The sequence below is a fragment of the Zingiber officinale genome, chromosome 5B (assembly GCF_018446385.1).
Source record: "Zingiber officinale cultivar Zhangliang chromosome 5B, Zo_v1.1, whole genome shotgun sequence".
Lineage (NCBI taxonomy): Eukaryota > Viridiplantae > Streptophyta > Magnoliopsida > Zingiberales > Zingiberaceae > Zingiber > Zingiber officinale.
The window spans coordinates 10,749,418-10,760,272 of record NC_055995.1 but is presented as its reverse complement, the minus strand read 5'-3'; the positions used below and the strand labels follow the sequence as shown (position 1 = coordinate 10,760,272).

The window sequence follows — 10,855 nt, the reverse complement described above, 5'->3', positions numbered from 1 at the left end:
TTGTTGTTCAGTAATGCAAGGTGGAACCCCATTCCCTCCAATTAACCTTTAACTGCTCGATCAAAGAATGTATGGGTTGTTATATTGGATTTAATTTTCTCACAAACTAATATGAAGAAAATGCATAGCAAAGAATTATATAGATAAACTTGAACTGCAGAGATGGCTCTTACAAATTTTAAGCTTATTGGCAAAAGGTGAAGCCGTTTCCCTTCAGGATGATGATGATCATGATAATGAAAGATGAATACGCTTGTCTTTAGTGTCTCTATCAATTCGTTTCAAGGTCAAACATGAAGGAGATAAATCACAGACGGTTATTAATTTTTGGAATAGTGATTAGCACATATAGGAGGTATTTATCTCGACTTTGTCGAGATTTGAATTCCAGATCTTATGTGGTAACATTTCATGCGCTACTCACTAGACCGTTCCGAGGGGAGAGGATGATGATGATCATATACCTTATAAAAAGGGATAAATTAGGGAGGTATTTATCTCGACTTTGTCAAAATTTGAATCTCATATCATAATATTTTATGCGCTAATTATTAGATCGTTCTGAGGGGATAAGATAATGATCATATATCTTTTAAAAAGAGATAAATTACGAAGATTTATTTGAGCGGCGGCCTTCCTAGACCGAGGTATGAGAAAAATACAAATTCTAAGTTTATCGAATGGAAGTCGGTTTGTGTATGCTGTAGATTTTTTCACTTCAAAATAAGATTATTATTATTATTATTATTATTATTATTAAAAAATTTGGTCAGAAGTAATGAGCCCTTTTTATAATAAACGAGGCCATTTATCATAATCCTGACATAAAGATATACATTAGTTTTTTATTTTTCACATATAAACTCTCACTGTACTTTGCTAATAAAATTTATCTCTTGCTTTTTATATGTTTTTAACAGTAGAATATTATTGTACCATCATTTTTAAGTATTTTTCAAAAATAAAGAATTTACATTTTATTTTTATTCCCAAAATATGGTTATGAATTAATTAACTTAGTGTCAAAAACACATAAAAACTTTTTTAAAAAATTCCAAAACTATATATTTCTTCAAAATATGTATCCACAACTATCTTAGTCTATATCTATTATTTCTTTTAATTAGCACCCAGATTAATTTTGGGATGATTGATTTAATTTCACGAAAGTTTCTATATTATAAAGATAAATTAAAAAATATTCACTATAAACGGTTTATTAATCTAAATTTTTTGGTCAATCGTCCATAAAAAAATTATTTACTAATTCGTTGAAGTTGATATTCGATACAGATGAGTAAGAAAGAAAATATCCTATCGTAGTGCATGTTTATATCCATTATATCTTGGTCATTTGTATTAATGGTTAGTAGTCATCCGTGATTTATCTCCTCCGTGTTGACCTAGGGACGGATTGACAGGGGTGCGGGGGCGAACGAATCGTTTTTTGCCACATGTTTATATCCACTATAATAAGAGACCAATGGAGGCATTATAAAATTCTTATTTTCTTAAGAAACCAATAAATACCATTTTCTTCCCTATTGAAAGATAATTCATATAGAGTAAATTAAGAGTATACCTTCTTAGAGATTCATTTTCAAAATGTTCATCCGGATTTAAATTTTGATTCTCTTGTTTTTTTTTTTTTTTTTTGTTCTCAAGTGCTTTATTTACTGTATCATATCAAAAATTTCTGCCAAGAATAATTAACTCTTGAGATAGCAATATTTTTATGCCTATTAATATTTAATTAAATCATAATATATCAAGGGTAAAAAATAAAAGAACTCTAAATTTTATAAATCACCAAAAGGGCATCTCTTTTCAAAAATAAAAAATAAAAAATAAAAGGACACCTTTTTAATATTTTTATCCCAAAAATACTCAATCCAACATTATTGTAGAAGCTACCGAGTAATTATTGCAACGCATAAAAGCTACTAAATAACTACTACAATATGTTTAAAGTGAGTTTAGGATTTAAAATTTAAAATTTACATCGTATAAAAGCTACCCAATAGCTAGGATTATAAATGAACCAAGCGTTCGTGAACAATTTTGATATTCGACTTAACAAAAACTTATTTATATTCATTCAATATATACAAAATTAATTAAACAAACAAACTTGAACAACTCGTTAAGCTAAACAAGCAAATTTGAACATATATGTATTCAGCTCATTAATGTTCGTGAACAACATTCATGAACAATATTATAATAACTACTAGATAACTTTTACACATTATAACAATTACTTAACTTTTATACTTTATAAAAGATATTAATAGCTACTACAACAATAGATCAAAAGAACATTTTTAAAATAAAATCATTAAAGAAATGCTCATTCGATTTATTATTTTTTTTAAAAAAATGTCCATTTAATATTTCTCTTATACTTCTGATTTTTTGTCCATACACCCCTTACAAAAAATGCGTCATGTACAATGACTTAACAATGAAAATATAGCTCTAATCCTCTTAACCACAAAGCCTAATCGAGTTCTACAAATCATCAAACACATAAAAAGACTTGGACCATTTAATGGCCAAATCATCATCTATTGAGTGCGACGTAGTAATTGCAAGAAAAAGCTTAATCATATTTGAGCTGGATGAACTAGAGCAATTCAAAATTCTACATGACCAAAAACACAAACAAACAAATGCATCATCTAACCCTTGGCATGTTGTCCAGGGGTTTGGACAGACCGCGGATCATCTTCAGCCTGGTTTTCAGGTGAGGTAGTTGACTGCTGTTGCTGCCCTCCGTTTTCATTTGGATCTGGGTGATAGTTAATAGGGAATTTTGTCACGCGGGGTTTGTCAGCCAAGATATTCCTCTGAACTCTGTCGATCAAAATCCGTGGAGGTGGTTCTTCTCTAAGTTGCTCATCATCATAGTCATTGTTCACATAGTAGCCTACTCTGATGAACTCCTGCCCCACATAAGAGCAAGTTAACAGTAGCACAGTAACACCGATTATGTCTTCTTCACGGATCTTGGTTGGATCAGGGGGATCTGCCTGGAGTTTACAAAAAAATGAGCATGTCACTCTCTGAGATCATGTGAAGTGCCATGTGAGATTTAAGATCATATTCAATTAAATTTACCTGGAAAATGAAGCGATAATTCCCAATATTGATCGGGCCAACAAGCACACTTTCAAGGAGTTGGTCATAAGTCTCATCTTCGGCTGATCCAACATATATAAGTTTCCACTCCAGATCTAAAGGGAAAAAAATGATAGACAATATCAGCAGTAATACTATGAATTAACAATCAAGTTGTCTGTTAGGATCAACAAAGAAAACTTAAAAACTTCTGAAATGTCTCCCACTTGCATATCTAATATTAAGTTCACACTTCAAAGTAATAATAACAGAGCAACTGATAATGATAACCAATAAGAAGAGAGAATCCTTGTAAACATGAACAAAGGAGCAAATTCTTCAATGCCAGTGTTCAACTCCAAATCCATTATTGGCATTAAAGTTTGCAAATTATTGAATGACAATTCAGTTACAACTATACTGATACTCAAATATAGTTCCTTACCAATAATTAATTTTGTATTATCCAGTCAATAGCTAAGCTCAAAGTAGTTTTTCAAGACCATGTTTACATTTACCATCAAGCCGCCTGTTAAGGGTGTAGAGTATATTGCCTTAGCATTATCAAGCTCCAAATATAACATTCAGATATTAGCCAATCTGTATGTATTGTAAACCACAATAATTTCTATGCCATCCCTGGAAGTACTCCTAGCCAAAAGAAGTCAGTGTAGCTATACTCCACAGAGTCATCATGCTATTAGCATTTAGGATGGGAATATTCACACATTGGCACGCTACAGATTTTTCTGTCAAAAAGTTCAAGAAGCTGAAAGGAAACAAGAGAAACAACCCTAAAAGAGACTGCAGCCATAATTCATGAACATGCTGGAGATCTCCAACTGATTCTGTTTCACCATTTCAATTGTAGTTTACTCTACTTAACTAATGAAGGTACCAACAATATTGTCGCCAGATATCACGTGAGATGGGCCAAATGATAGTCTTCCACTTGGATCACCTCAAACAAGCACCCAGTTAGGCATCCTTTAAAACTTGCTATAGGAAATAATTTACTCCTCAGTAATACAAGGACAATAGAAGGATTAAAAAAGTCAGATTCAGGTCAAAAACTCATATAACTCTCACTCCAAGCAAGGCCACAGCCTTTCCAACCCTGAAAAAATGTACCTTCACTACAACCCCAGTGACATCACCAGGGATTCAACCTCCCCTATGCAACAACCATGAATATGTGTAGTGATATCAACCAATTGTAGCAAACACCCATGCATGTATTAACTGCACCAGCCCGTGGGCGCATGAAGTAACATGTTTTAGTCAAGAAGTATAATATCTCTGTTATGGCACAAGCATAGAGGATGCAAAGTAAATAAACATAAAACATTTCAGTCTGGATAAGATCTATAAGCTTCAACACTAGATGTGCATTGTGATGGCACAGCCATATAAATGCAAAGTAAATAAACAGAATGCAAAGTAAGTAAACAGACAAACATTTGAGTCTGGTTAAGATCTATGAGCTTCAACATTAGATATGCAAGTAAAATGAATTTGGTGAGGATTAAGAATTTTTTCATTAAATCACTACAACTACAAGTCAATAAATTTAATAAGGAAAAAAGATCATTTCTCAAGTCCTTCAACGTGGTACCAAAGCTAGGTTCAATCAACTTATTAATTTATTTACAAAATCCTTGAGTAAATTATAGTTTTTAACAGGTTGAGAACATCTGATGCATTTCCTCAATTTGATCAGGAGTGTTGAACAGTAAGACATTTGCTTATGGCTCTAGGTGTTTCTTTTCCTGCACATCAAGGATATTTTTTGAAAGCGTGTGTATTGGTGAGATTAGTATAGATATAATCAGGGATCTCATTTTTTTTAATGAGGATAATATCTTCCCAAAAAGTTGTCTTCGAAAATTAAATATTGAAAAGCATTCTACAAAAATATTACCAAACAAAAAATAGTAATTTTGTAGAATGCTTATTATGTAACACCACAAAGAGTTTTGATTATTCTCATCATATCTTTTAGAAGATATTTTTATTTTATTATCTATATAGTTTATTTGTGGTCTAGTTTATAATTTATAGAGAGAAGCATTACTTATTACGTATAGAGAGGGCCATGTGTCTAACCTGCACACAATCCCTAATTATCATCAGTCGTTAACTGTATTCTACAACAGTTAACAAATGTTCATCTATCTCACATGAATATAAAGCAGAAGATGCATACTTGTTTGAATAGATTCAAACCCACAGTAATATTGTGCAACAGATGACAAGGAAACAAAGACGAATGACTTTTCTTACCGTGAACAATCTTTCTCTTGATCTGTCTCTCTCGATCCCTATCTCTATTTATCTATATACACAAATGGGTATGAGACTACAAGGGTGTATACAACTATGGATATTTCAGATAAAATAGATTAATTTATTAATTCACTTTAGAATCCAATAATTCACTTTAAATTGATAAACCTATGATCTATTACAACTTGTATGCTAGCAGTTTAACTTGTACTCATTTTGTTTTTTTTTTAGTTGGTACCAGGTATCTAGCTCTTCGGGCCGACTAATCCTGGGAATGATCAGCCCAGTCCCATGAAAGTTTTCCACTGGCTACCAGGATAAATTGGGAAGAATTCGTAGTGGTCTATCTAGACGGCCCGCGTTCTCAAGCTTGCTACTCACAGAAGGAAAAATTCCCTGGCCTGGAATCCGTGCTGGAGGTCTAACCACTGCGTTGTAGCCCCGGGGGCAACTTGTACTCATTTTGTGAGACCAAAATGACTGCTCTTATGCTGTAATAATTTCTCATTTCAACAAGGGCTTATTCAAGTGATTATATCTGCATCTGGTTATCATTCAAGATTTATCAGGATTAAGCAAGCAGTTTGCTTTCCTAAGATAAACTCTGACCTCAGTCACCCATAGTTCAAATGGGCAGTGTTAGCTGTGGTTTTCAATTGTTATGAGTAAAAAAGGAAGAAGTAAAGAGATGAGGCTCAGATTTCAGTCTAGTCACATGCAAATTACTTAACAGTTAAAGGATATATTCAACACATGAAGTGAAGCAATAAAACTGAAATTGTAACTTACTAAAAACTAATCCATTTATTTAGGACAATAGATTCTCATCTAGATTAAATGAAATGGTAAGTGAATGAATTAATATATGGAAGCACTGATAAATTGTACATGCTTGTGATGAAGGAAAGCACGTAAATTTGTATTCTTCTTGAATTTGATGTAACCATTTTAAAGACCAACTTCTGTCGCCATGACCAGTAGATCTGTATATGTTATAATACAACCTCACGCACTGTCACCAATTAGTATATTACTTTTCCAACTCAATCCACAACAAAACTTCAGTGTAAAGACACATAGTCAGGATCCTCAGCAGGCTGAATAACTGAGGTTTTATTTACCAAAAGTATATCTATCTTTAGAAGGAAGATCATGTTGGAAATCAACTCACTCATAATGAATGCATTGACAGCAGACTTATGCATTTGCCACCCTTTTATGAGATTATTCATATTACAGTTATAAATGATGAGGTAATTTAGATTATTCAGTTTGTGGTTAATGCTCGAGAATTTTTCACCTTGCAGACTTACACAGAGATGAACATAAGCCTTTGTATTTAATTTATATTAGTGAGTTTTATATGCAAAATGTTGTATATGCTGCATTATTTATGATAATGAGCTATGAGGTAAATATATGAATAGGAAGAAATCTGAAAACTTTGTCCAGGAAAGAGGGTTTTTACCAGCCATATAGGATCTCAACTTCATATGTAAAATGTTTTCCAGAGCATACAATTTATGACAGGATATGAACTTAGCTTATGAATGGGCAGCAAGCTAAAGATTAAGATTACAAAAAGAGATTGTATAAGGCACAGACACATAATATTCACAAGGAGGCATTTTCAGTATCCAATAGTCAACACACATCTGTGTAAAGCATGATGTCAGAATTCAATTTACTCTCCTTGACGAAGTAGTAGATCAGATCATCCTTGAGATGTCCAATGCAAAATTATCACATAGTGTACAGGACATCATCACGTTGTCTTCTAATGTCACTCCAGGAAAAAAATAAAAAAAGATATACAGGCAGACAAGCTGCCTCAACTCATTATGATTGAGTAGCTTCTTCTCCCTTTCATTTTACTCCACTTCTATATTTTGAATCCACAGATCTCCCATTTCAGTAGCAATAGCCATACTGTTTTCCAGCAAAAGCTCTTCTCAAAACCCTAATTCCCTTTTACTTTTATCGCGGAATAAGTAAATGAAAAATACCAAACAGAGGGAGATATGATTCATTTCAAATTCACGAACAAAGTGAAGTTCACTATGAACACGCAGCGGAAACAGAAAGTGAAGTGCATTTTTTAAAGGAAAAAAAAAAGAACTTTTTTATTTTTTTCATCAAGGAGTTCTATCATCAGCAAAGGAAAAGAAACAAAACCATACCATCTTCCAGAGAAACCAAACACTCATACGAGATCTCGAACTGGAACGGGCTGAGGAAGGCTGTGGGATTGTCCAGCACCGTAACATTCGTGATATTGACCGCACTCATGGTGGCAAAACGGAAAGAACCCGAACAGGACCGCCCCACGACCAAGGGATCGGAGTAAAACCCTAGAAAGAAAAAAGGCCCATGAATCCCCTGCCGTACTCGTGCTGCCAGAAAACCCTAGTCTCGAAGTGATCGAAGGGGGAGAGGAAGCGGGAAGCAACGAAGAGGAAAGAAATCGAAAGGACTTTTTTGAGTTTTTGGCTCGCTCGCTCGCTCGCTCGCTCGATTGGACCGATTTGGTCCAGGATGGACTGCCTTGTCAAGTCGCCTGCCATGAAATCACGCGACCTGATCAAAAAATAAATGCAAATATGAAGGATTTGCATGCAGTCCTCGATGACCATTTAAATTTGAGGGCAGATATCCGACCATTTTTTATTTTTATTATTATTATTTATTTTATTTTTTTGTCAAGAGGATGTGTCACACATATTTATGATTAAATTATGATCATGATCTGATCGTAAATTATTATGATTTCTTTTTAGGTTCATCATCCCCACTAGGTTATAATTTTTATTCGAAGCGGGTGGTCGGAGGCCTCCGGTGGTTGATAAGTGGCTAGGTTACTGGGCGGCGAGCGAGAGTATCCTCCGGACGGCCTCCGCCCGTCCGTACGCTCTGAACAAAAATTATAACCTGGTGGGGGGCGGTGAACCCAGGAAGGGATCGCAATAATTTACGACCGGATCGCGGTCACGATCCGACCGTAAATACGGGTGCCACATCCCCTGGACCACAAAAAGTGGTCCAGGGGATCCTGCCTCTTTAAATTTTACATGCAATGCAGTTGATATTGTTAAACATCTTTATTTCTACTAGAGCTGTTAGACGGGTCAATCCGTGGCGAGGCGGGTCGGCCCATGGCGGGCCGATCATTTGGCGGGGCGGGACAATCATTTGGCGGGGCGGGCCGACCCGCCAACTTGGCGGATTGGAAAATTTCCAACGCAACCCAATCTAAGGCGGGTTATGGGTTGGGCGGACCAACCCACAGGGCCATCAAATTTTTTTTAAAAAAAAATAAAAAAATATTTTATATCTTCAATGTTTTACTTTGAAAAGGTTCATCAATCAAATGCATCCATAAACATGTATTTTAAATATAAATGGACATAAACTAGTACTTATGTTGGATGAAAAATATTATTTTTATTTCAAAATTATAACAAAGAAAGATAATAAATTGGCATAAAACTTAGTTTACATGTGTTTCTCAACTTGCGGGCCAACCCAAGCCTGTTGCGGGCCAACCCAAGCCCGTTGCGGGCCAACCCGCGCGGGTCACGGGCCTAGGCGGGTCGGCCCGAGACAGGCTTGTTAATCAAATATAATGGATATCAATTTATCTAATTGCCCCTCATATTTTTTTAGATGTAAAAAGTCCAAAAATTAGTATAATTACTTTTAAATTTAATACATTAAACTAGAATTAGTATATTTTCTATGAGCATCATTCTTTTTCAACTTTAATTAGATGAAAATATACTAGATTCTCTTTAAATATTATTTAATTGGATAAAACATATACTAATTCTCTTTAAATAGTGCTGAATTTAGGAGAAATTATATTAATCAAGAAAAAAATATATTCAATTTGATAAAAAATTATATTTAATTCTAATTTAAAGGTTTGAATTTAAGAAAATTATATTTATTTTTGGACTTTTGTACTAAAAAAGTAGGAGTGACAATTAAGTAACAATATTTAAAATATTGAGAAAGTTAAAATAAATAAAATTATATATATATATATATATATATATATATATATATATATATATATATATATATAGATGGAGATTACGTATATAGTTGAAGTTATGCATAGAGATTTATTTCCAATTTACTCTTTTATTATCTCACAAAATATTTTTCTTTTGTATTTATCCAAATATACCTTTATAGCCCAGCGGCATAGTCTAACGGTGAGATGCTTAATTTTCAAGACATTTGAGGATGGAATTTATTGATTTAAAAATGTTGGACCGATAAATCCTCCTTTGTAAGTATTTTTTTAATTTATTTTGATTATCAATAGAAAATTTTAATAGAATGGAACATCCCTTTCATATGCATTAAGCAATTTATGATTTTTCATTATCATTAAAATACTAATACTATTATGATTTTTCTATTACAATTTATAATTTACACAAATGGGACAATAACATGATAAAGTAGAAGAATAATTTGTATTAATAATGATATATAATTACATTGTAAAATATAATCTAATTTTCAACGTTCTTAGGGAACCTGTTGATAATTTAGGTCCTATAGATACTAGCACAACATCTCTTATTCATAGACCCGCACCCGCCTTTATAGAGTTGGATACAAAATTCTTTAATCTTTGAAACAAGAATTAAAGTAGTGGATCTTTTAGCTCCTTATCGTCGTGGAGGAAAAATAGGACTATTTGGGAGAGCTGGAGTAGGTAAAACAGTATTCATCATGGAATTGATCAACAACATTACCAAAGCTCATGGAGGCGTATCCGTATTTGGCGGAGTAGGCGAACGTACTCGTGAAGGAAAATCCATTGGCACCTTAAACTCTTCCTTTTTTTCCTTTATTTTACCACTTACAGCCCGATTAACCGACTCTATCCATGAATAAATCTAAAAAGTATGATAACTTTAACACGGTGTTGGTGTAAACCTATAAATATATGACTCTCATCAAATCATAAAATATCGATCCCATCATATTTAGATATAAGTAATAGAATTTAAGCACACCAAACTAACTAAACTATTAAAAGAACTCTAAGCTTCCGGAGTGATGAAGAAGTTGAATTTGATTTCAGATTGTAAGAAAGCAATGAAGAAGTTCAGATCTCGTCCAACTTGAATCCTCCAAAGGGAAGAATCTTCTTCGATCCCCTGAGGGAAGAACTTCTCTTAAATAGAACTGGGCACAAGCCTATCACGACTCATGTCGCGACCGGATAGTGCCTTGTCTCTGGTCCGGTGGAATGGTCGTGTGATTCCACACGACCAACAGCTACTTCATCTTTGGAAATTCCATATGGCCGCACCTTGCTTCTTCTATGTTTCATTGACATGACCGTATTGATTCCACACAGCGAGAGCTTGCTTTGGTTCTACTTTGTGGCACGACCATGTGGGTTCACACGGTTGGAGCTTTCTCCTCA

General features: G+C 33.9%; 1 protein-coding gene across 1 annotated transcript; it reads right to left on the bottom strand.

Moving 5' to 3' along the window:
* Positions 1-2,458: 2,458 nt before the first annotated feature.
* LOC121984107 (probable histone chaperone ASF1A) lies at positions 2,459-7,944 on the bottom strand. The gene is made up of 3 exons (XM_042536892.1): positions 7,587-7,944; positions 3,121-3,236; positions 2,459-3,032 (listed from the first exon to the last, which is right to left on the bottom strand). The coding sequence occupies exons 1-3, from the start codon at positions 7,693-7,695 to the stop codon at positions 2,682-2,684; spliced, it is 576 nt and encodes a 191-aa protein (XP_042392826.1). The 5' UTR covers positions 7,696-7,944; the 3' UTR covers positions 2,459-2,681.
* Positions 7,945-10,855: the final 2,911 nt, after the last annotated feature.